This window comes from Ochotona princeps, chromosome 17, assembly GCF_030435755.1.
Source record: "Ochotona princeps isolate mOchPri1 chromosome 17, mOchPri1.hap1, whole genome shotgun sequence".
Taxonomy (NCBI): Eukaryota; Metazoa; Chordata; class Mammalia; order Lagomorpha; family Ochotonidae; genus Ochotona; species Ochotona princeps.
The window spans coordinates 17,611,218-17,636,655 of NC_080848.1; the positions used below are offsets into that span (position 1 = coordinate 17,611,218).

General features: G+C 59.8%; 1 protein-coding gene across 2 annotated transcripts; it reads right to left on the reverse strand.

The window, feature by feature from the left end:
* Nucleotides 1–4,280: 4,280 nt before the first annotated feature.
* On the reverse strand, nt 4,281–25,419 carry RARA (retinoic acid receptor alpha). 2 transcript variants are annotated; one of them, XM_004591173.3, is made up of 8 exons: nt 25,236–25,419; nt 11,230–11,378; nt 9,854–9,995; nt 7,913–8,073; nt 7,639–7,815; nt 6,760–6,964; nt 5,933–6,091; nt 4,281–5,769 (listed from the first exon to the last, which is right to left on the reverse strand). In XM_004591173.3, the coding sequence occupies exons 1-8, from the start codon at nt 25,411–25,413 to the stop codon at nt 5,552–5,554; spliced, it is 1,389 nt and encodes a 462-aa protein (XP_004591230.1). In that variant the 5' UTR covers nt 25,414–25,419; the 3' UTR covers nt 4,281–5,551. The 2 variants fall into 2 exon arrangements, with proteins under 2 accessions (XP_004591230.1, XP_004591231.1); XM_004591174.2 differs by lacking the exon at nt 25,236–25,419 and adding an exon at nt 15,846–16,368.
* Between the last annotated feature and the right edge of the window lie 19 nt (nt 25,420–25,438).

Consider the following 25,438-nt stretch of genomic DNA (forward strand, 5'->3'; position numbering starts at 1 on the left):
CGGCGGGCGCGCCGAGAGGCCGGACCTCGGACCCCACCACGGGGACCGTCGCGGGGCGCGTGGACAGAACGCAGGCGCTTGCCTGACGACGTCCGATCCAGGCGGGAAGACACGAGGGAGGCCCTCCCCGAGAGGAAGAGGGAAGGCAAGCCGGTGATCCGGATGGTTAATTGGGGACCAAAACAGCTGCGACAGTAGCGTTCCCCCGCGCGTGTGACTGTGCCCGCGGACACGCGTGCTACACTGCGAGCTGCGGGTGTGAGGTCTCTGCATGCGCATGCCGCTGTGCGCCCGTGTGCGGCTCCCACGTGAGGATGCAGGTGCTGTGAGCTCCCGGGAGGTTGGCCCCGCGACAGCTCTGCCCTGCCCGAGGGCATCCTGGTGCCACTCCCTTCCCAAGAGGGCCCGGCTAGGAAGCGGAGGGCGGCGGGGCGGGGGGCGTGCAGCCTGGGTCCCACCTGGCACTGGCAGGGCCTGGGCGCTGGCAGGGGGATAGCTGGGACGTGGGCAGAGGGGCCAGAGGGGTAGCGAAGACATGCGTCCTTCGCCGTTACCTCCCCCGCGCCACCCTGTGGCTCGATTTCCCGCCAGAATGAAGGTGCTCCTGGACCTACGCTGCCCTCCAGCAGTGCCAGGTCCTCTGCCTGTCTTCCTCCACCACCTCAGTGTCACAGTTTCTGGGACACTTCCCAGAGCCGATGTGACGATGCGACAAAGCAGGGGTCACTGACCCCAGGCCCCTGCTCTGCCTCACCTCCCCCCCCCAGAGGCCGGGCTCGGTGTCTTCTTGGGGAGTGACCCTCTACCAAACGGCTACATCCCTTCCCAGCTCCTGGCACCCAGTAGGTGCTTAGTAAGTGCGTGGGGGCACGCGACTCTGAAGCTGTCCCTGAGCCCAGGCACTGAGTGTGTCACACCAGCTCCCCGATGACAAGAGTGCGCATGTCCATGGATGCGTGTGCAGCTCTCTCCCAGGCACAGCCATTCAGCAGGCGTTCGCAGTGGACCTACTGCGTGCCGGGCAGCGTTCAAGAGCAGCATCCTGCGATGAACAGTGTGGCACTGGGAGCGCGTGGGCAGGTTCCAGCTTCCCATTAGCCACGTGACCAGACAAACCAATGGAGGCGCTGGTGTCAGAGCGCAGCGCGCTAAGCTGCCGCCTATGACATCAGCCTTTCATTTGAGTTCCGGCTGCTCCACTTCCCATCCAGCTCCCTGCTAATGCCCTTGGGAACGCAGCAGAGAATGGCCAAGCGCTTGGGCCCCTATACCCACGTGGGAGACCAGTTGCAGTTTCTGACTCCTAGCCACCACAGGTGTTTAAGGAGTGAACCAGTGGATGAATATCTCTCTTTCCCTGACCCTGACAGTAATTCACATTAAAAAGTTCTTTTAACCCGGCACTGTAGCCTAGTGGCTAAAGTCCTTGCCTTGTACACGCTGGGATCCCATATGGGCGCCGATTCTAATCCTGGCGGCCCCGTTTCTCATCCAGATCGCTGCTGTGGCCTGGAAAAGCAGTCAAGGACAACCCAAAGCCTTGGGACTCTGCATCCACGTGAGAGAGCTGGAAGAAGCTCCTGGCTCCTGGCTTCAGATCGGAGCTCAGCTCTGGCTGTTGTGGCCACTTGGGGAGTGAATCAGTGGATGGAAGATCTTCCTCTGTCTCTCCTCTTCTCTGTATATCTGACTTTCCAATAAAAATAAATTCATCTTAAAAAAAGACTTTTAAAGGGAAAATAAAACATGAAATGCATGCCCCTGTATTTTCCCTGACACAGTGTATCTAAATGTTGCTGTAGCCAATGCCTTCAAGGCCAAGCAGCCTGCCTTGTGCTGTGTCTCAGCCACCCTCAGCCTCCAGGCCTGGAAGTGCACCTCACTGCAGACCAGCCACGCCTCCAAGGCTCCCGCTGCTGTGGCCAGCGGGGACAGCACCTGTCCCAGGCCTCATGGGAAACAGAAACAGCTACGTCAGCAAGTGGTGAGGGGTAGGAGAGCCCCCCCAGAGAAGTGGCTGTTGAATACAGGTGACCAGGGCCTGGCCAGGAAGCAGTTTCAGGAAGAAGCTGCAAGTGGAGGGAGGGCAGGTGGGCGGTGGAGGCCAACAGGAGGCTGCTGAGGGGCCACCCAGCTGCCCGCGCTGCTGGGCCCACTGGCTGGCACCTGCATCCGCTCACCTGCCTCCGCCCAGCTGAGTCCCTGTCCGTGCCCAGCTTGCTGTGCCCACTCCTTAAACCTGTTGCATCCAGGTTTCCCTACCCAAGCATGTGTTCCCCTTGCCACTCTGCTCCGACCTCCGCCCCGCCACAGCCCCCCCGCCCCACCCCGCATGCCTCACTCACCTGCCTTGAAACTGCTGTCACTCCTGCCTGTCAGGTCCAGCCCAGGTCCAGCTCCGGAGCTGGCGCTCACTTGAGCCCTCCCAGCCTGCAGAGCCAAAGTGGAAAATGGTTAAAGTGCTGGGGCAGCTAATGGCTTCTGGTCCCAGGAAGCTACTTCTCCCCACGCCCTGACCTGCTCACACTTCTTGCCCTCAGAGTTGCAGCTGAGCCACCTCCTCCAGAAAACCTCCTGGGCTCTGACCCCAGCCTGGTTACAGCTGGAGGCAGCTTCCCGTCGGCCATGGCAGGCAGGACTCGGTCAGTGCCCTCCAGGCTGCACACTGGGCATTATCTCTGGCCAGGTTCTTCTGCAAAGTCCTTATGAGCCACCCATGAGCAGATTCAACAGTTCTCAGGGGGCCCGGCACAGTAGCTCAGCAGCTGAAGTCCTCGCCTTGAACACAGTGCTGGGATCCCATATGGGCATTGGTTCTACTCCCGGGGGCCCCACTTCCCATCCAGCTCCCTGCTTGTGGCCTGGGAAAGCAGTCGAGGACGCCCCAAAGCCTTGGGACCCTGCACCTGTGTGGGAGACCCGGAAGAGGATCCAAGCTCCTGGCTTCGGATTGGCCCAGCTCTGGCCATCATGGCAACTTGAGGAGTGAATCATCAGATGGAAGATCTTCCTCTCTGTATATCTGACTTAGAAATAAAAATCAATAAATCTTTAAAAAATTTTTTTCAGGGGCATAGGAGACTCTGGGGGGTGTGGTCACAGCTAAGCAAGTGGCAGTGGCAGCTCCTGCCATGCAGAGACCCAGGATATGGCTGCACGTGGGGCGGTGCGCAGGTCACATCGGAGAATCGCCCAGTCCAGGCCCTCAGCTACACGAGGAAGGCGGCAGCAGATGGCCCCAACGCTTGGGCCCCTGCACCCATGTAGGAAACCCAGATGGCGCTGTGGACCCCTGGTTTCTATCTGGCCCAACCTTGGCTGTTGTTTGAGGAGTGAACCAGCAGATGGGAAGATCTCTCTCTCTCTCTCCCTCTCTGTAACTCTGCCTTTCAAATAAGCTTTTTAAAAGAAGAAACTATACATTGAGGTGCCTCCAGCCATGCGCTCTAGCTTATGTGAGGAACTGCCGCCATCTGGTGGTTGAAGTAGGAATGGCCAATGACCTGCAGTGCAGTCCCCAGTGAGGCTGTTTGGTAACTCTACTGAAGCCACTTCTGAGGTTTCAAACATCCGGGTAAGATCCCTGGGTTGGCGGTGGGAGCCCTGAGTGCTGGTTCTAGATCAGCCTGCACCCTGCCGCGTGATCCTGGGCAAATCCACCGCGCTTTCTGGGCAGAATTGGCCTGTGAGGGCTATCCGGGGCCTGTCACACAGCCCTCCCAGTCGGCAGCATCCAGGTTGTCTGCCACCTGCCCTCTGCCTCGTGCCCACACGGTGACCTTAATAACAGGGCAAGTGGCATAAGAGCATCTCCAGAAATGGACGCAAGGTGGCCTGGCCTCCTGAGTCCTTGCAAGATGGTGTTGTTGCCACGCTGTCACGAGCCCTTGACCCCACTCACGCTGCGAAAGCCAAGTCTGTGGTCACTCTGCCAGGAAGCAGCTCCCAGCCCCTAGCTTCCTAAGGGCCAGGGAGCAGGGACAGAGGTTACAGTCCCCGAGGGAAGAGGCCTTTTCTCCCCTGCCATCCCATGTCCACATGGGGGCTCCTTGGTATGGGCAGGGGAGAGCCCCAGAGCCAGAGCTCCGCAGGGTGGGCCTGCTCCCCTTTCTCAGGGTCCCCGGGGACCTCCTCCCCAACAAGTCAGGCCCAGGGCAAGCAGCATTAGCCAAACCCTCAGCCCCTGGGTGTTCACACTCGATCTGGGCCGTCACCCCACCCATCCCCCAAGTCCCCAACCCAGAGACAGAGAGGGCGGAGGCAGCAGGCCAAGGCACAGGTAGAATAAATAGAACTTTATTCTTTATCCAGTAGATCTCAGTGGAAAGTCCAACAGTAACAGGTGCACCAGCGGGCTCCAGGGGCAGGAGACCCCACTCCCCGGGCGAGGAGGGCAGGGCACAGCCAGCTCCTCCCAGCCCAGGGGTGCAAGGACACGGGGCTGAGGGACCCCCCTGTAGGCCCGTCCTGCGGGGCAAGGAGGGGGCGCAGGTGGGGAGTGTGGGGGGCAGGCCAGGGAAATGAAGGAACTCAGGCCAAGTGTGGGCCATTTACTGTCCACAGTGTGTGTGTGTATTGTGTGTGTGTGTGTGTGTCTGGGGACCCCGGGGGTGCTGGTGCTGTGAGGGAGGGCATGGGACAGCTCAGGCCTCCCCTGACCCCCAGCTGGCCCCTTCACAGTGGGGCTGAGGGGCGTGGACAAGCTGGGTCCTGAGGGGAGGGGTGTGGGGGGGTCACCCAGAGACCACAGGGGGTGCAGCAGGTGCAAGGGCCAGGAGCCCCTCCTGCTCAGGCTGCCCCCACTCAGTGGTTGGGAAGAGGTGGAGGGGGCATGGAGGAGAGGCGCTGGGCCTCGGGGAGCGAGCATTTCACAGTTTTAAGGAGAAAACGGAGGAGAAAAGGAGGGGGAGGTCTGGGGGGGCGTGAGGAGTGGGCGGGAGAGCAGGAGCCCCTGTGAGCCACGCCCCTCCCCCAGGACCCGCACCCCCAGCTCTGGATCCAGCTCCCCCCAATACACAGCACAAATTCCTTCAGTATAAATGTGCTTAAAATGAAAATTCTTATTTAAAAAAAATCAAAACAAAAAAAAATTAAAATAAAAACAAAACCAGCAAGAATTAATACCTGGGGTTGGTACGATATGTACAGGGAAGCCCACCCCGGCCCACCCCACGAGTCCCCGGCCAGGGGGGTGATGATGGCTTTGTGAGCTGGGCAGGCAGGGAGCCAGGTCTGGGTGTTTGCTGGTGATGAACACGTGGAAGGTGGGCAGGCAGCTGTCCCGAGCCACATGAGGCACCCCCATCCCGGGGCCAGGCCCGGGGCTCCACTCACAGCTTCGCCCCTGACGTCCGTCCGTCCGGGACACAGGCCTCGGTCTGGTCCGAGGAGTTGCTGCCTTTTTCCTCCTGCCTTCCGGGGAAGGCACCCCAACCCATGCCCCACAGTGGGGGACAGGGCTGGCAGGGGTCGCATGGTCGGTCGGCAGAAAGGCAGAGAGAAGCCGGGGTGGCGTGGGAGCGAGGGCCATGTCCACAGAGCACAGGGGTGGTCACGGGGAGTGGGTGGCCGGGCTGCTTCGGGTGGAACTGGGGCTGAGGCTGGGGCTACAGCTGCCAGGCGGGGGCCCCAGGCCGCCCTCGTCCCTTCCGGGGCCGCCCTGCTGGCTGCCCAGAGTGTCCAGGCCCTCTGAGTTCTCCAACATCTCCTGGATGAGGGGTGGCATGGAGCCCGGGATCTCCATCTTCAGCGTAATCACTCGCTCGGCCCCTGCAGGGAGGGAGGGCGGGCGGAGGTCAGTGAGCGGACCCCACTGTGCCCTGGCCTGTTCAGGGCAGCTAAGAGGGATTTGGGGGGGCCCTGATGTAGCACGGGTGGAGACAGGTTGTGGGATCTCAGCCTGGTTAGGGAGTGGGGGGCAAGAGGTGCTCACCCTTGGCGCTGATGCTTCGCAGGTCTGTGATCTTCATCAGCATCTTGGGGAACATGTGGGGGCGGCTGGGCCTCCGCTTGCGCACGTAGACCTTCAGCGCCTCGAGCAGCGGCTCCTGCAGCATGTCCACCCGGTCTGGCTGCTCCAGGTCCTGCCGGTCTGCGGAGCACAGGGCCGCCCTCCCTGAGCAGCTGCACTTCCACACGCGGACACCGGGGGGCGTGCTGACCCCAGACCAGAGTCCAGAGCCGCCCTGCAGGGGCTCAGGCAGGGAGGGCTGGGCTGGGGGTCCTGGGGTTGCCAATCCCCGCCCAGGGGCCCTCAAATGTGAGATGAAAAAGCTGCAGGTGGGTGTGGCCCAGAGTCCTCCCAAGTCCCAACACAAGGCAGCACCTCGGTCCAGCAGTGGGGCTGTCCGGGCCAGCCTCCCATCAGCAGCTAAGGGCCAGGGATGCCAAGAGTAATAGCCATGGGGTCTTTCTCTGGGCACCCTTGTTCACCAGCTCCTCTGCCCCCCATTTCATCTTCCCATTAATTCCAGCCAGCACTGCCTGCATTTTTTTGAAACAGAGGCTGGGATGGGACAAGTTTGGCAACCAGCTCAAGGTCACACGGCCAGTCAGGCTGGAAAGCTCACTCCAACCCTCACTCCCAAAACCCACCAGCAGGGGGACTTCCAGGAAGCACCTGGACCCTGCCCCTCTGGGCCTCGGGGTCCTTGAATGCATGATAGCTGAGTCCTCCCAGGGCTGCAGAGCCTGCCTGCACCCCACCCCACCCACCCCACCCACCCCTGGGCCTGGCCCCTCAGCGCCCACCCTACCCACCTCCACAGATAAGGCAGATGGCACTGAGCAGCCCGGTCTCGGCATCGTCCATCTCCAGGGGCAGCAGCTGGTTAGCGAAGGCAAAGACCAAGTCGGTGAGGGGTCCGAAGCCAGCGTTGTGCATCTGGGTCCGGTTCAGGGTCAGCCCGTCTGAGAAGGTCATGGTGTCCTGCTCAGGCGTGTACCGCGTGCAGATCCGCAGGATCTGAGGGCAGAAGACACACAGGTTTAAGGACACGGGCCCCATTTGGCTCTCCAGGTCCAGTGTTCCCAATGGAAACCTCCACTGCGACAGCCACATGCGGCCAGGCAGCACCTACCACGCGGTTAACACGACCTAGGAACTAAGTTTGGTGCTAATTCATGTGGTCGTGGACAGTCACATGTGAGAGCGGCAGGCGCCCTGGGCAGTGTGGCCTCCATGTGGGGAGCCTGTAGGGACCCTGGGGTTTCCAGGAAGTAGGGAATATGGCGGGTCTCATGCTCCAGTTCCCAGGCCCACCCTAACACACGCATGTCCATGCGTACCTGCTTAACCATTTCTCCTGCTTCTAGAGGGAGGGCGGGCAGGGGGAGGGGGACACTGGCAGGCTACCTGCAGAAACAGACACTCCCACCCCACCAGTCCTTCCAGGGCCAAGCAGAGCACACAGCAGCTTCTTCTAATCCTCCCCCAACCCCAGCGAATCAGGCCAGGCCTCCCAGCAGCAGACCGTCCACCTCCTGCTCCTCATTCAGGAACTCCTGGGTGCTGCCTCCTCTAGGACGCCTCAGGCTGGGGGATGCATGTTTGGCAGAGGCTATGCACACCCAGGCACAGGTGGACAGCAGGGCCAGGGGCAGCTGAGAGGGGCTGGGGGTCCAGGCTCTGCCCCTCACCAGGATGTCCAGGCAGGCTGCCTTGAGGAGCGTGATCTGGTCGGCGATGGTGAGGGTGGTGAAGCCGGGCAGCTGCTTGGCGAACTCCACGGTCTTGATGATGCACTTGGTGGAGAGTTCACTGAACTTGTCCCAGAGGTCAATGTCCAGAGAGACACGTTGTTCTGAGCTGTTGTTCTGGGGGAGGGGGGAGAGTGAGGTCCTCCTTGCCGCACTGCCCACGGCCACAGCCCCCGCGGGCCAGCCCGCTCGAGGACCCGGGGGCAGGCCGTACCGTAGTGTACTTGCCCAGCTGGCAGAGGGCGGGGAAGGTCTCCTGGTGCGCTTTGCGCACCTTCTCAATGAGCTCCCCGACCTCGGGCGTCAGTGTGTAGCTCTCAGAGCACTCGGGCTTGGGCACCTCCTTCTTTTTCTTATTCCGGTCGTTCCGCACAGCTGTGGATGGGGGGGTGGGGACAGGGGCCAGGCTGGAGGACAGCTGTGGCAGTGGCCCAGCCCCAGCCGCAACTCTTCTTCCATCAAAGGAGGTCACCGTGGCCGTCCACACACACACGCACACACAGGCATATTACATATACACCATGCACACAGCCAGGTGAGCATCACCACACATTCCAGCCCTGCACACAGCCCTGCCCCAGGGGCCTGAGCTGTCCCCCCAACAAACCTGGAAAGGTGTACCCCCAGGCAGGACCCTGCTCCTGCCTTCTGGAGCCCTGGGGAATGCCTGGGACTCACTAGGAGAAGCCCCTTGGGCAAGCAGGGAATGGGGCTCCCCAAGCTGAGAGTTGGGGCACAGGGCAGGAGAGTCCCTGGGCCCATTAGCCGGGGAGCTGACAAATCACCAGGGGCGCTGAGCCGCACACACCACTCGGCTTTAAAGAAGCGATGGGGTCGTTACCAGCCGATTATCCCAGACACACAATCACTCACAGGGCCAGTGGTGGCGGCGGCTGCCACGGGAAGAAGGGGGGAGTTGGGGGGGGAAGGGGTGTGGGGAGGGGGGAGGGGGTGCTGGCATAATTTGGAGATCACTCATGTCGATTCTGCAAATTCAATAAAGTGCAGGGGAGAGGAGGCAGAGGGAGAGGGAGAGTGGGGGGATAATTTGGGAAGAGAAAATTGCAGCTGTGACAAGACGTTTATCATTCGGAAGCTTTAATTCTATTGAAATGGCAGCTGCTCAGCTCCGGGGCACAGAGCAGCCAGCCGGGAGAAGGGGAGGAGGGAGAGAAAAGGGGGGTTGCTGGGGGGAAGGGAGAAGGGTCCCCACCCTGGTCCTTCTGTGATGAAGGGAGTGGAGCGGTGGCGGCAGAGGGAGGAGGAGGAGGAGGAGGAGGAGGTGAAGGCTCTCCAAAAAAGGGTCCCAAGTTGTCACCCCACTGGGCATTAGCAAGCCACCGCTTCTGGGGTACGGGACAAGACGCCCTGGTCTCCGGCTGCAGGAGGAAGCGGGATGCTGCAGGATGTGCCACTTCTATGTGAGTCAGAAACCACTTCTGCCCCCTCATGCCCCTAACCCACTTCCTCCTGCACCACCCTCCCCACAAAGGGCTAGGGGGTCCTGCAGACCCCTCCCCCTTCTTCATCCCCCAAGGCTCGGGCTCCATGGCAACGGCCACGCAGACAAGGAGGCGTCTGTCAGCATCATTTATCTCTGACATCATCAATCACTGGTCACCACGGCAACACCCATGCTTCAACACAAGAGGGTCTCCCTGTCCAGCCCTTCCTCCTCCCTCCCTCCCTCAGGCCTCAGCTGAGCACAAACTAGAAAGCCCCATTCCTGGGGGACCTAAGAGGTCCCAATGCCTTCTTCAAATTCCAGATCGCCAGCTTAACCAGATCCCAGGCCCTCCCCACCCCACTCTTGGCCCCGGAAACCCATGTATCCTCAGACACTGAGCCAGCACCTCTGGGACTACAGGCTAGGAAGCGACTCTGAAAGAAAACAACACACGGGTACACACATGCACCGACAGCCCAATGTGCAAACGGGAGCAGTTACACACACACTGGACTCTCCTGTCAGCCTGCACATGCAGCCAGCCAGACCTGCTCACACTCAGGGACTCAGATCCCTGCAGGCACACACACACACGCATGCCCAGACAACACATGTGCACACATGGCCACACAGCCCAACTCGCCCGGCCTGCGTGGACACCAAGGGTCCCACCTGGACCAGCCTGGTCTCTATCCCCACACCACTCACATTCCTTGGACATGCCCACTTCGAAGCACTTCTGCAGCCGGCAGTACTGGCAGCGGTTCCGGGTCACCTTGTTGATGATGCAGTTCTTGTCACGGTGACACGTGTATACCATGTTCTTCTGGATACTGCGGCGGAAGAAGCCCTAGGCAGGGGTTGGAGATGAGCGGTTAGCCAGGTCACCGACACCCAGTGCACGCAGCGCCCGGCCCAGAGTCTCGGCTAGGGGAGGTGGGCCAGGTCAGCAGCTGTTCTTCCAGGCTGGTTCCCAGCACCCACCTGGGCAGCCCAGGGAAGCTGGGGAGCTGAGCCACCCCTCCCCTACCCCGCCCTGGGAAGTCTGGTCCCTGCCTCAATGCCGTGGGGTGGCAGTCTTCTCCCAGCCTCCATCCGCACACACCTGCCTCTTCCCCTTGAGGGACAATGGCCGTGGGCTGCAGGAATGGGAATACATGGGAGGGGGGACCAGCTGGGAGAGGTGAGACCCTGGAACGTACAGCTGGCATTCAGAATGCAGGAAGCAGAGAGGCCCAGCACAGGCTGGCCAGGGCCAAGGCACCTCGGGAGCCAGGCGGCAAGACGTACAGTCACCAGCCAGCCAGATGGGCACCAAGTATTCCAGGGTGGCCTTGGGCTGGGCAGAGGCTCCACACACCAGGCAGAATGACCAGGAGCGAGCCAGGGCCTATGCCTGTGCCTCTAACCTGTGTCCCATACCTGGGACAAGGGCAGGGGCAAGGGGAGCTTCCCTAGGCTGGAGGGCAGCCCAGAGCCCCAAACTGTACAGCCTCTGAACCCCAGTAGATAGAAACCAGTAGTGAGGTTCTGGTGCTAGCAAGGAGAAAGAAGATCTGGACTCAGAGCTGCTGGGAGGGCTAGAGCCCGACCCAGGGCGGCAAAATGCAGACGCTTGGGGAGCCCAGAGCCGCAGTACCTGAAGGCAAGGCCAGGGCAGAGTGCCCGCTCCCGCCTGCTGCCTGCCAGGCCGCCATGGTGAGGTTCAGGCAGGGCCGCCGGGGGCAGGCCTCCTGGGTCTCCAGCCAAGAGCCAGTCTGCAGCCAGCTCACCATGGCAACCTGGGCAGCGGTGGCAGAGCAGAGCACGCCCTGCCAGCTGGAGCGTAGAGCCAGGGGAAGGAGCTGAAGCAGGAGAGGACCTTTGGTTCTTGGGGTGCTTCTGACAGGGTGGGGCTGCTCATCTCTGGGGGGTGTTCTGTTGCTGGCACGCCCTCTCTCCAAGGCCCATGTCCACAGAGAAGCAGGAGGGGTTTCAGGGACCGTCCCTGCCCTCAGCCAGATACTCCTGGCACTTGGTGGCGGGGACACCCCACTGATCACATCTGCTCTTAGAGGGCCCTTCCCCAGGCTTCCCCATCTCACCTTGCAGCCCTCGCAGGCGCTGACCCCATAGTGGTAGCCTGAGGATTTGTCTTGGCAGACAAAGCACGGCTTGTAGATGCGGGGAAGGGGAGGTGGGGAGGGGGGGCTGGGCACGATCTCCTCCGAGCTGCTACTCTGGGTCTCGATGGCTGCAGAGAGAAGAGGGGAGGGGGTGGTTGGGGGGTGCCAGCCCTTGTGCCCTGCTCAGGAAAGGCCCCTGCACCCATCACTCCTGTCTATACACGCAGGACTCCATCTCCAACACAGAAAGCTGGGAGATCATGAACCATCAAACCGTGTGTGTGTGCACGTGTGTGTGTGTGTGTGCGTGTGTGTGTGTGCGTGCGTGTGTGTGCGCGTGTTATGCCAAGGGCTGGTGGGGAGGGGGTCATGCCCATTCTCTCTCACACCTGGCCTTCGGGTGGCAGTACACCGCCCCCCAAGTTAGGAAGGAGTTAAGGCTGGATGAGGAGGGAGGGAAGAAGACACAAGCTGGGGGCAGAGGAAATGGGGGTCAACAGGATATTCAAAGCCAGCTACTCCCTCACCCCCTCTGCTTCCGCCCTCCACCCCTCTGTCAGCAGCCAGAACCCTTCTCCACCCAATTTCCCAGGCTGCCTCAGCACCCAGGAGGGTGTGCAAAGCAGAATCAGGAAGGCTGGGACCCAGCAAGTGGGGGCTTCTCTGAGAGGTAGTGAGACCACCTGAAGACACAGTTATCAGGGTCCCAGAAGCTGATTGCTCCAAGTGCCCCCCGGCCCAAGGGAGGCTGCGTGACAAAGGGGAGTCTGTTCCCATCAATGGTCTGTCTGTCTGGCTTCAACACTACATCTGGGTAACCACCCTCTCCCCTCCCAGAGGACAGCCAGGAGGGGTGACCCAGGAAGCCGGAGTTGTCCCCACTGACCAATAGCTCCCCAGGGCCTGGTGCCATGCCATCCAGACAGCCCAGGGCTGGGCTGGGGTCAGTGGTACAGTGTGCTAGATGAGAACTATCCAGCCATCTCCAGGGGCCCTTGCCACATCCACCTATCCAAGGCCAAGGATGGGCAAGGATGCAACTCTGATGGGCCGCCTCCACACCCCGTGCACAGCTGCTGGCCCAAACATTCTGCAGACATGTCCCTCAGCGCACCCAGCTCCCAGCTCTGGCAGCCCTGGCATCCCTGGTCAGCCTGAGTTAAAAGCTCTGCTGGAGCCCCATGTCCCTTTTTCCGGCCAAGGGACAGTCAGTGTCCGCCACCACCACTGCTGTTCCAGCAAACTCATCCCTGATCCCCCCCACACACTTCACTCTCCCCAGGCCAGATGAGCAAATCACAGACAGGCAGGGAGGCTTGAGGACAGCTGCTGGGGGCGAGGGGACAGGGGTTGGGGGGTATGGGGGAGGACTTGAGGCAGAGGGGTGAGCCACAAAGAAGCTCTTTGTTGTGCTAACTTTTTCCAAGATGTAAAAAACAGTAACAATAGACAAGCCAGACTGGTGTGTGTGTGTGTGTGGGGGGGGTTCCAAGGACAAGAGGGTAATGGGGGGCATGGCCTAGAAGCCTGGTCAGCATTCCAAGGAGAGGAAGCAGGCACTGACCTCCCTCCCCACCTCATCCACCCTTTGCCCTGCGCCCCGCCTCTGCCCAAGGCCCCACCCCTAAAGTAAGCCAGGTTGGAAAAGGAGGCAGGTCCCTGCTGGGAGGAGGAAGGCGGGGCGCTGGGGCCACAGCGGAGGCTCCCACACTTTGGGAGCCCAGGCAAAGTCCTGAGGGTGTGTGTGCAACTGGAAGAAAAGTGCTTTTGAAAATGGTTCTTGGCAGAGATGACCCACTTCAGGGGTAACATTTGGCCCAGGGACGGCACCACTGACTGAAACACCCCAATTTGAGAATGTACCCGACCTGTGTCCCAGGTAACCCAGCTCTAGTATTTCTGGCTTTGCCCTTTGAACCCAGGACTGGGGGCCTCAGCCTCCAGCCAGCAGCCTGGGGCGACCAGCGGCAGGACCAAGGCACAAGTGTGTGTGTGGTAGGGGGGTGGTAATGCCCCAGGCATGCCTCTCACCTCTCCTGCACCGAGCTAAAGCTGGAGCTGCCCCCATCTGGCATCTCCCCTGACCTCACTGCCCACAGGCCCTGGCCCACTGCAGAAGGGCTCAGGCAGGGGACGGACCACACCTTCTCAGGCTCCAAGTTCCAGAGCCTGATGGAGGGCTGGACATAGCCCAGGAAGCCAAGCGTTCCGCCCCTCCCTCCTGGGCGGTAGGGCGCACGCCCCCCCCCCATTCCCCACGCCCCAGAGCTGTTCGCAGGCTCGCACAAGGGGCCGATTTCCTGGTGGAGATCAGCAGGAAACCAGCCGGGCCCCAGGCCAGCGACTCCCCTCCCAATCCAGCTGGCGCCCGCCCCTCTGCAGCTCCCTTCACAGCCCCTGGGGTGGAAAGGGGGGCTCCGGGCCCTCCACCGCCCTTCCTCCTCTTAGGGAGAGAGGGTGTGGGTTGGCGGGGCTGGGGCAGCAGCTCTGGGTGTAGCCCCGGCGGAAGCAGGCCCCTAGCCGCCTGATAAGCATCTCTCCCCTCCCCCTACTACGGGCATCCACGTGCTTCACATTCTTGGACGTCTGGGAGCGGGCGGAGGCGTGAATGTTGCAGACTGGTGGGGGACAGATGGGGAGCCACATCCTGTACACCCCCTGTTCTCGTGCAGCAAGAGGGGGTGCTGAGGGAAGGGGAGGCAAGGTTCCAGGGCTCTGCAAGACCTAGGAGGTCTCCTCCCAGTAGCCAAGCCTCTGTCCTCTCTCTCCACTTTGGCGGGAGGGGACCGGGTTGGGGGTGGGAGGATGGAGGGACAGAGAATTCTCTGCTAGGGGGCTGCAAGGCAGGGCCAGTCACCAGGGGCCTCCACCCACGCCAAGCAGTCCCTTCTGGCAAGGCTGGCCTTGCCCCTACAAACTCCATAGGCATTTTTCCGGTACCTCAGAGCAGCTTTCTACCCACTCAGGCTTTGCCCCACCCCACACCCTGCACCTACCAAGGGGTTCAAGGAACAGGAAGCCCAGGTCTCCAGCTCTACCCTACCCCAGACCCCACTTCCCCATGTCCAGTGGTTGGAGGAGTTCTAGTCGTTCTGCTCCTCCTCCCTCTCTGGCCAGTGCCAGGAAGAAGTGAGCTGTCCCTATCCTACAGCTAAGGCAGCCCCAGGGGCTGGGATCCCAGCTTCCACCCAGTCTAATGGAGCCGGTAGTGGAAGGTACAGCCCTGCCAGCACAGAAGGGGTGGACCCTTCCCTCCAGTGCTGAGAGAATGGTCGTGGTGTGACCACCCCCCCCCCCCAATTCTGTGGCTCCTTTCCCAAAGTCAGCAGAGGAACAGTCACTCTCCCCTGTGTTGCTTTGTGGGCTTTTTCTGCCCTGGGGGTAAAGGTCAGGAGGCAGGACCATAGGGAAGGCTGAGATTCCGGTGGTTCTGGGAAGGCAGAGGTGAGTGGGTCAGCACACCTCCAGTCCCTTCCTAAACCCAGGAGAGAGAGGTGGGGAAGAGGAATCCTTTGCCATTTGACCTTCTTCAATCTCCCAGGGTCACTCTACTCCAGTCCCTAGCCAGCAGGGGGGTGGGAGAAGCTGGGGAAGAGCTGAGCCCAGAGCTGTTAGCAACCTGAGCACCCTACAATAACCTCTCCCCGTGTCTACTCCGACAGCCCCAAAGCAGGGCAAACACAGGCCCAGACACACCCCATGGCCTCAGGGCCCCTAGCTGTGCACAGAGCCCCTCCCTCCCAGGGGGACTGGGGGTACCAGGGCTCTCTCCTCAGTGCCCTTCCTAAGAGGGGTAGTGCAGTACCAGCCCTATCCCCAGGTGGAGACGGGGTAACAAAAGGACACCAGTGCTGGGCTGGGAGATGAATTCCTTATTTCAGGGCAGCCCTAGACCCACAGGAACTAACTCACCCCCAGAGGAGAAAGAGAAAAAAACGGATTAGGATTAGAGGGAGGGAGGATTTTTTCCCACTGGACCATTTATAGGACAGAAGCCACCCAGATGCCAAGCGAGTGTCGTCCCAGGACAACTCCCGAACACCCCTCCCCAAGGCCTCCGCACAGTGAGGGTGTCCGGTGAAGTTGCTCCTTTCTGCCACACCCCACTGTCAACACCAAAGACCGGGAGAGCTCCCCAACACCCGCTGTGATGACGCAGGCACAGCAGCTGTCACCACCACCCGGGAGGGGGCTCTCCCCCAGGGTTATGCGGGGGGGTGGGGTCTGGGGAAGTGGGCCCTCCCCCTAGGAGGACCCTCACCCAGCCCCCAGCCTGCGGGGAAGCAGCTAGATTCCAGGCCAGGCGGACAGAAACCAGACAGGGAGCTGGGGACTGGGCTCTCCTGTCCCTTGGAATGAGTGGGAGAAGAAAAGCGCGAAGTCTCAAAGTCCATAACTGAAATAGCTGCCGGGATTACGGGAGCAGGGGGAGGGGGCCCGAGGGTCCCGCTGCAAGACAGGGAGGTGAAGGGCAGACACACGACACCCTCGCTCCCACAACTCTGGGACCCACGTCTCCCAACATAGGCACGGGAACGCCCACTGCCCACCCTCATCCCGCTTCCTACAATGGCAGAGGGACGGCCGGTACGTACAGTGGTTTGAGCCATTCCAAAGCGGAGTCCGGAGCGGGGTGGAGTAGGGGCCAGGGGCGGGAAGCCCCTTCTCCGGAAGCAAACAGGCCCGGTTCTGGTTATAAAAATCCACCACTAGGAAGGGGTTAGGGGTGGGGGTGAGCCCCCCCACTTCCACACTCTCGTACATCGTCCCCCACGACGAGGGGTCCTTGGGAAGAAGTGCGTGCCGCCTTGCTCACTCAGCCAGTGGAGCCATCCAGGCACAGCAGGTGTGGGCGAGGGGTGCAACACTGTCCCCTCGCCCCGACTGGGGACCTGGGCAGGGGGCGCCCCGCTGCCCTGCAGGCCCCGCGCCCGAGTCCGCCAGTCGTCGTGCGCCAGTCCAGGTGAAAAGCTGAGAAGTTGTGCGTGCGGCGGAGGGTGGGGGAGAGGTGAGTCCCTTGGTTCTCCCAGGGAACGCCCGGCACAGGTCTTGCAACCCAGTGGCTTCACCTCGAGGGGCGCTCCGGTCTCCCCACGTCTTGATGTCCCCAACCCTGCAGCCTGAGGGCGGGCTTGGCGCACGGCAGGGGGGGGGGTGTCACCCAACACTTCCTCCTGCCGGCCGGGGCTCCCGGGCTTCTCCGAGGCGAGGATTCCGGGTGGGGGTGGGGACCCCAAGGGCTCCGCCTCCGCAGAGCCGGGGGCCGCAGCGGCTCGCCGGGGCTTGGCAGGCGCGCCGCGCCCCCTCCCTCCGCCCCGCCTCGTCCAGGCGCCGCCCCGGCCTTAACCCTTGCCTGGCAGCTCCAGCCGCCTTGGTAAAAAGCACCGAACCAAGCGAGAACCGACATGCAGACAGGCGAATGAGGGAGAGCTTGAGAAGGGGAGGAGAAAAAAGAGGAAGAGAAAAAGGCACCAGAGGGGATGGAGGCAGAGTGTGGGGAGAGTGGGGCGCAGACGGAGGCAAGGACGGAAGCGGGGTGGGCGTCTTCCCGCATCCCAGTTCCGGCTCCTTGCCTCCCCCAGGATTTGATCGGTCCGCGACGCGGTGAAGCCGGCGGCTGGGGAGCTAGTGGGGCGGGGAGAAAGGGGGGTGGTCCCGGTGTCCTCCCCCTAACACACCCCACACCCAGCCCTGGCCTCATTTGCCTAATGCAATGCGGCTGAACTCTCGCTGAACTCGCCTGGCGGCGTCTCACCTCCTGGTGACCCACCCACTACTGCCCGTCACAGCACCCGCTCGCCAGCGCCCGCCCACGGGGGCTCGCCGGCCAGGCCCCCTACCCAGCCGGATCGGGCCAGCTCCCCGGAAAATCTAGAGAGCATGCTGCAGAAGGCGCAGCGCCGGGGTGCACGTGGCCAAGTGTTGGCGCCACGAACGTGGTGCGCCGGGTGTCCCAGGACTGACATTGAGCAGCTTGGGCGCTGTGCCGGCATGAGACAAGCGTCTCGTGTCCCCGTCTGATATCATGTGGGACTGCGGCCGCCGGAACACGCGCGCGCGTACACACACACACACACAGCAAAGGGGCTCTCCTCCTGACGTGCGGCGTGCTTCCGGCGCGCAAAGCCCCGCCCAGGGTGTCTCCCAGCTAGAGAAGCACGAGCAGCACCCCTCAGCATGGTCCGGCTCCGGAAAGATAAAAAGGAGCCTGGTGCCTTCCAGCTGACTACTTCTTCTCAGATGTCTATTCTATGGGAAGGCAAGTCGAGGCTGGGTAGGTCTAGAAGGAGGGGCACGGAGGGAGGAGGGGGTATGCTAAGCCTTCGCTCTCTCAGAAGCAGAGCGGAGAACCTGCACGCACATGGAGAGAAAAGAGCGGCTATGTGAGCTTTGCTGCCATCCATGCCATGCTCTCATCAAGTTGCGTCCACTCAAGGAAAATGTTCAGAGCGCCTTCCATGGGGACGCCCCCGGGGGCCTGTGCTCCGAAGTCTTATAAGTAACAATCACACACACAGGTAACTGCAAGTTGAGGGCAGTGGTGCCATACATACACAGAGTGGGCTCTGAAGGAGTCCTCAGCTTGCATGCACCAGAATCCCATATGGGTACTAGTTCATGCCCCGGTTGTCCACTTCCCAACCTGCTCCCTACTTGTGGCCTGGGAAAGCAGTGGAGAACGGTTCAAGACCTTGGGAGCCTGCACCCGCATGGGAGACCCGGAAGAAGCTCAACTCCAGCTGTTGCAGCCACTTGGAGAGTAAGCCAATGGACGGAAGATCTTTCTGTCTCTCCTTCTCTCTGTAAATCTGTCATTCCAATAAAAATAAATAAATCTTTTTTTTATCTTTGTTGCCACTCCCACCTTCTGCCACCATCACCTAAAAAACTAAATCTTTTTTTAAAGAAAAAAAAAAGAGCCCCAGCTGCTCCACTTTCTGGTCTAGCTTACTACTAATGTGCCTGGGAAAAGCCACAGAAAATGGCTTAAATACCTGGGCCCCTGCCATCCACCTGGGAACTAGGATGCAATTCCAGGCTCCTGGCTTCAGCCTTGCCCAGTCTTGGCTGTTGTGGCCATTTGCAGAGCAAAACAGCTAATAGAAGATTGCTCTCTCTCTCTCTCTCCCTTCCCCCTTATTTTTTATTTTATTTTTTTATAAAGACTTACTTATTTTTATTGGAAAGGCAGATCTACAGAGAGGAGAGACAGAAAGGTCTTTCATCCGCTGGTTGACTTCCCAAGTGGCTGCAACAGCTGGAGCTGAGCCAATCTGAAGCCGGGAGCCAGGAACTTCTCCTGGGTCTCTCACTCGGGTGCAGGGTCCCAAGGCTTTGGCCCATCCTCAACTGCTTTCCCAGGCCACAAGCAGGGAGCTGCATGGGAAGTAGAACAGCTGGGACACAAACTGGCACCCATGCGGCAGTTGCACAGTGAGGATTTATCCACTGAGCTAAGATTTACTTTATTTGAAAGGCAGAACTAGAGAGAGGGAGAGAGAGAGAGAATCTTCCATCTGTTGGTTCACTCCCCAAATGGTAGCAACCGTCAGGGCTGGGCCAGGCTGAAACCAGGCTCCTGGAACTTCATCTAGGTCTCCGAAGTGGGTGACAGAGGTGCAATCACTTAGGCCATAATCCGCTGCCTTCCCAGGCCTATTAGCAAGCATCTGGATGAGAGGTGGTGCAGCCTGGACATAAACCAGTGCTATGTGGGTTGCCAGCATTGCAGATGGCCACTTAACTTGCTGCACCACAATGTTGGCCCCTAAATAAATCCTTTTCGAAGAAATCTGTGCACAGGTCCTGGGGTTACAGAAGTTGGTTGAGTTCATTCAAGGAACTGACAGAAGACTGGAATGAATGGAGCATAAAATTCCAGAGGAGAAGGCACACAAGAGCAAGCTCAAAGGGAAGGCTAAACCAGAGCAGGCAGGCTTGTAGGTCTCAGTAAGGCTTTTTAATTTCATCCTAAGTTCAAGGAGAAACCATGGAAAGGTTCCATGCGTAAGACAGGTAAGGTCTGAGTTAAGGCACTGAGAGCCCTTTCCAGAAGCTGTGTGAAGAGTGGATCACAGGGGAGCAAGGGACCAGTCAGAAGCTACTCCTGCAGCTGGGCTGACAACAGCAGAGTGGCTTATTCTAGGAAACTGGTAGTAGCAGTCAATAGAAGAATGCTGATTCACAAGATAGTCTGAAGGCAGATCAATGGAACGGGCAAGGCAGTGGTGGAGAGGACTCGTGTGGCTTACACAATAGCAGGGGTCCAAGACTGCAAAGCTACTGGCTGCTGGGGGTCTGAAGCAAGGGAAGGCCTGCAGAGTCTTGACAGTGGATGAGACCATGGGCAGCATACCAAGGGCTTCCATGCCCATATATTCTTCTCCCCCAAAGTGACATGGCACATGAGACACATGCTTCCAGTCACCAGGTGCCTAGGGACCCAAGACTCTTCTCCCTTATAATAAAGGAAAGATCCCTTAAATGATGCACTTTGTGGAAGACAGATGAGTGTTCTAAGAGAAAAAAATCAGGAGTCACAGGCATCCAAAGGCGGGGGTGGGGTGGGGGCAGGGAACAGCAAAGAAGGGAAACATCTGTGAGGGTTTCTGAGATGAGGCAGCAGTCAAGATGTTCCTGGAGGCACAGATAGGATTTCCGGAGCTGGAGTAGGGGAGCTGGGGTCAGATGCCCATTCTGGGCAGTGGCAAGGCCATGGGGAAGGTCAAGGCGGGACACGGTGTCCTGGGGGGGATGAAGGCCCTGGCCAGCAGCTGGAGCCAGGGAATTCCTGCTGGTGGCTGTGTCTGCAAGCCTGGGGGCTGAACACTCACCCTCATTCCCCCCAAACTCTGGGGCTTTGTACTTAGCGAGCCCACAGCAGGTATGGGCTGAATCAATCCCTCTGTGCCACGCACATTCCCAAACCCATAGAGAGCGGGACAATAGCAAGCATGCGGTCTGGGACCAGGTAGAACCTGTGTCCCAGGAGAGGGTGGCAGTTCCCCCAGACTCTTGCCCAGCTCCCTCCATCCCTCACTACCTCTGCCCTGGAAGGGTGCATGGAGCTCATGGGGGCCACCTCCAGCAAGTGGGTCACTATGCCTGAGGACAGTTAAGGAACTTTAAAGAGGAAGAAACAGATTCAAAGGGAGGCTGGAGGACCTGCCCAAAGCCACGAGAAGCTACCTGACAAGGCTTGAAGAGGCAGGGGATTGTCTTTGGGCTGGTAGAAGTTTCCAGCAACACAGAAGACAAAATGTAGAGGAAAAACCTCTACTTCTGACCTAGCCAGAGCTGAGTAGCCTCCAGTCTGTCTCCAGGGTGACCCATCTTGGCTGTACCCCACTATGCGATGGAGGGGGAGAAGGAGGGTGTCACCCTAAAATGATTGACAGAAGACAACCACTTCCTCTTTCCTCGGATGCTACCCTGCAAAGTGCAGTCAATGAGGCCTGCCCTGGCAGGGCCTCTGAGGACAACCATGGCTGGGCATGCAATGGACGCAAGGCCTCTGAGGACAGGCTTCCTCCCCCACGTCCCCTCACCCAGTCCACCCCGATTCCTGGCCTGAGGGGGTCTGTACCTGATGCATGCTGGGAGATGGCAAGGAGCAGGTGCCCATCTTCACAGAAAACCCCCGAGGTTTTTGTCTCTTGGTCTCTTGGTCGACTGCATTTTGGACCCCAGGAAAGGCTGGGCTTGGCAGCATCCCTTTCCCTTGGGCTGTCCCTCTGGCTGTCCAGGGACAGAGTGGAAAGAAGAGAGGGACAGAGGACACACAGACTACACAGGGACAGAAGTGGCAGAGGAAAAGTCTCGCCTCTCGGCTGCATCTCCTGCCAGACTGCACCCCAACCCTCAGGCCACGGCCTGTTCTCTAGGTGCACAAAGCTGATGGTTAGATGGGAAAATCTGAGGTTGCTCTTTCCAATCTCTTCTACCATGGCTGCCGGCTTCCCTGTCCCCACCGCACAGACTGGAGGCTAAGAATGTGGCTTTTACATTCTGCTCCTTCAGTGCCTGTCTGCAGGTGGGGGAAGGGGGCCTGCCGGGCGCTGTGGGCTCCCTCGGGCAGGGGCGGGCAGGGGCGGGAGAGGTGTGAACAGATTGTATCCACAGCTTCCAGCTCTGGATGCTGATGGGGCCCAGGCCTCTTATCTCTCTCTTCCTCAGCCTGCAGGATTCAAAACACAGAAGAGGGGGCGTGGCTTGGGGGGGGGGTCTTTCCTGCGCCCCCTACTGGAGACAGGAGGACACCTCCCGTGGCAGCGGGCAGAACCTGAACAATAGGGGAGGGGGGCTTCTTGACCTTGGCACTAAACCCTCTCCTCCTGACTGGGCACACCAAGAGCCCCAGGACAAAACTGCCTATGGGAATGGTGGAAAACAGCCCCCATCAGTCCCTGGCTGCTACTGCACTTCCCCAGCCCTGTTTCCTCTTGGGGGTGGGGTAAGGTCCCTCTCCCAGGACTGTAGAAATTAAGGCCTTTTAAACAGAGGATCCCCTGCCCTGTTCTCTCCAGCTCCCATCTGCTGAGGGCCTGGGTCCTAGAGTACCGTGGTGATGATCTTACCTAATTGTCAGCTCTCTCAAGCAGCTTCTTTCATGTCCCTGCTTTGCAAATGAGGAAATGGGCCTCTCAGAGGGGTTTTGAAGACACAGTAAGGTGCACAACTGTCCACGTTTGAACCCAAGCTACAATGCCTATTCCACAACCCTTCACTTTGACAAAAAAAAAAAAAAGCAGAGAGGTTCTTCCCTCCAGCCAGAGAGTGATAGGAAATAGAGACACTCAACTGCCAAACTAACAAAGCAAACTGAACACAGCCCCCTCCCTTACAACTTAGGGCCCTAAATCCTGTCCCGCCCTAGGCCGCTCCCAGCTCTAGATCCTCCCCAAACAAGCCGACCCTCTCACCCAACATGCACAAGCCATTAACACCCCTCCCAACACACACACAGCCTTGACCCCCCACCCCTAAAACACACACCTCCCTGACCCTCCCCACAATGCACACAGGATTGCAAACCAGTAAGGTAAACACCAGGCCCTGGAGGCCGTGCTCCAGGGCCTATTGCGGGGGCACAAATGGAAATCCAGTCCCTTTTCTGGGGCAGGGCAGATACTCCCCCCTTCTCAGGGACAGGAGGAAGAAGGGCTTTCTGCTGCCCATGCCCCCAGGACAGCTAAGCAGCGGGGAGGGGGAAGGAGGGACTACTCCCACAAGATGGGGAAGGGGTGAGGAGACAGGACTAAAGCACCCCATTCTTCCCTGCAGGGATGAAGGGCCACCCACTTCCACCCTACCTCTCCCAGGGACTGCCTGAACCCCAGCAAAAAGGAGGCGAGCTGCCCCCATTTCTGTGGCTGGCCTATCTTTCTTTCCTAGAAGTTGAGGGGCCTTGCACAAGAAGGAAGGGAGTGGGTGGACAATGTGATGCAGCACATTAAGCTGCCGCCTGCAGCGCCTACATCCCATATTCAAGTGCTAGTTCGAGATCCAACCATTCTATTCCATACACGTCTGGCCCAGTTTATTGCAGGCATCTGGAGAGCAAAACAGCACATGAGACATTCAGATCCAGTTCCCCCCACACACCTTTCAAGTAGATGAAAATAAATTTTTTATTTAGAGAAATTATTCATCTGACATGTGGAGAGAGAAAAGATCTTCCATCTGCTGGTTCACTCCCCAGATGGCTGCAATGGAAGGGTTTGTCCCAGGCTGAAGCCAGGAGCCAGGAGCTCCATCCAGGTCTCTTACGCAGGTGGCAAGGCCCCAAGGACTTGGACCATCCTGGGCTGCCTTCCCAAAATGCATTAGCTGGAGACTTGATCAGAAGCGGATTAGCCAGGACTTGGAAACAGTGATCTGGTATACGGGATGTGGGCGTTGCAAGCAGTGGCTTAACCCACAGCACACACATTCCCTTTTTCCATTTATTGATTTATTTAACAGGCAGAGTGACAAACTTTTTTAATTGGAAGGAAGGAGATGCTTGTCTCCCTCAGCATCTCTGGTCCTAGGGTCCTCAGAGGCAGATTGTGAGAGAGTTGTTGTTTACTGTGGAGAGGGAGGAGCTCCCAGAGGAAGGGGCCGGAAGGGGCATTGCCTAACCTGGGTGGGGAAAGCCAAGAAGGCTACACTTGCCCGAAATGTGGGCACCCCACCCTTGGAGGGGGGGGCAGAAGGTTACCAGGGTGGGAAGCTCTCTCCACCCAACTCTAGGAAAGAGGAAGAAGCTTGCAACACTCAGGGGAGGGTCATGCATTTGCTCATCTGGCCCAGCAGGGGCGAAGACTGGGGCCAGGTCCTAGCAGTCCCACCCTGCACTGGCCCCAGGTGGGCAGTGTGTGGCAGCTCTGTGTCAGTCACCAGCGGAAGCACGAGTGGTCCACAGGTACCAGGTCGCAGGCTCTGGCTCCTCCTCTGGCAGGAAGCAGATGCCCTTGGGGCTCCAGGGCCCCAAGATTGGGATAGGAATCTCAGTCCCTTTAAACACCATGAGTGAGGATTCCACTCAGATGCTCTCACAAACCTGCACTCCAGCAAACCTGCACCCCAGAGGCTGGTCTCTGCCACTACTAGTCCCGAGTGGGCCCAAGGCAGAGCTGCCAGCCTCCATCAGCCTCACACTCCCAGGTGAGGGGAAGAGCAGACAGATGGAAGGATTGAAACCAGATGGCAGGGGAAATTGAGGTAGCCCCTGCTGTTCCCCCAAAAAACTACCATTACCCAGGAGAAGGGGTGCATATAGGATGGGCAGCTCATGGAACACAGACATGGAGTTCCTGCTCCTGGCAGCTGGCGGGGCTAGGAGGAAGGGGGCTGCGGCAGAGCCAGAGGCAGCGATCCAGGAAGCAGTGGTGGCGGTGGGCAGGCGGCCAGTGTGGGCAGTGAGGCGCCCGGCCAGGGCCTGCCCCAGGGACAAAGAGACTCCCTGGCTCCGGGGAGGGAGAGCATTGCCCCCGCACCAAGAAGGGGGCACTGACCCAGCCCGACTCAGGGAACACAGGGCAGTGGTGCCAGGCGGCTTGCCAACAGCCATGGAGGGGGTGGTGGGTGCCCAGGGCAGGGTGTTCAGTCCCTGTTGGCCAGCAGAGGTGGGACATGTTTCGCAGGTCAGCAGCTGACCAGCCAGCCGCTGGCCATCGCCTTTTCGACTGCTTTCACCCCCACCCGCCCTAGGCCAGGCCCCGGCTCCCTCCTCCCCAGCCCTGGCCGAGAGCCCAGCTGGGCCCTGGGGGCCAGAGTTACTGTAAGCGGCCTGGCAAGCCCCAGGCCTGGACTCTGCCAGCTGGCCATAGCTGCCGCCACCTCCCACTACCTGGCTTGGCCAGCCAGGAAAGGGTATTGAGACCCCCGCCCAGCCAAAGGGTGACCCCCATGGCAGCAGGCGGAGGCAGAAAGAAAACATAAACCCTGCCAAGACCGTGCAAGCTTCCAAGGACAGAATCCAAGCTGAGCGCCCTCTCCTGGAATGCTCGCAGGGTCCACCAGGCTAAAGGGAAACACATCCTAGCAGGGGGTGGGGAGTAGGGCTGGCCAAGCCAGGGGTGGGTTTGTGCTGCCTCTGCTGGTGGGGGATGGGGGTCAAAGCCGGAGGTGCACTCCACAGAGCTGCCATTTCCACCAAATGTTGAGAGGTTTGTTTACTGCTCTCTGGCCTCTGTGTCCAGTGCCTGCTGCTATTTATAAGGCCCTCAACAGCAGAGCCCAAGAGAGGGGCCCCAAGGGGCACCCCCCCCCCCGCTAAAACAGCATACATACTTCATCTCTCCCTCTACTACCCCACCCCCATCAAACAGGCCGACTGGGAACACAAGCCCCTAGGCTTCCCATTTTTGGGCCCCCAAAGTGATAGTGCTCTCTGTATGGATGAAAGCTACTTGCTACACATGCAGCGGAACACATGTGCCTGGAGCCCAAGCCCCCAGGCCTGCTGCCCGCCTCCCTGACCCCGCAACCCCATGACTTACTGGCTGGGGATGGTGTGCTGTATCCGCTAACTGGAAGCTGGTGCTGAAGAGTGGTTAGAGCGCCTGGTGGAGACAGACCCCCCAGCATAGGGGGGAAGAAGAAGGCGTAGGGGGGTACTGGGTACCCATTGAGGTGCCCACCCCCAGGTGTCGGGCAGGAGCTACTGTTGCTGGCCATGCCAAGTGACCACCGTCAGAAAGGC

Bases quoted from the DNA above. Each gene is read 5' to 3' on its own strand.
- RARA (XM_004591173.3), bottom strand. From the start codon at position 25,413: ATGGCCAGCAACAGTAGCTCCTGCCCGACACCTGGGGGTGGGCACCTC. The intron at 8,074-9,853 runs GTGAGTGGTGTG...CCCCATCCACAG, and splicing joins AGTGGGCATGTCCAAGGAAT to CTGTGCGGAACGACCGGAAT. The intron at 6,965-7,638 runs GTGAGGGGCAGA...TTCTGCCCTCAG, and splicing joins CAGCCTGCCTGGACATCCTG to ATCCTGCGGATCTGCACGCG.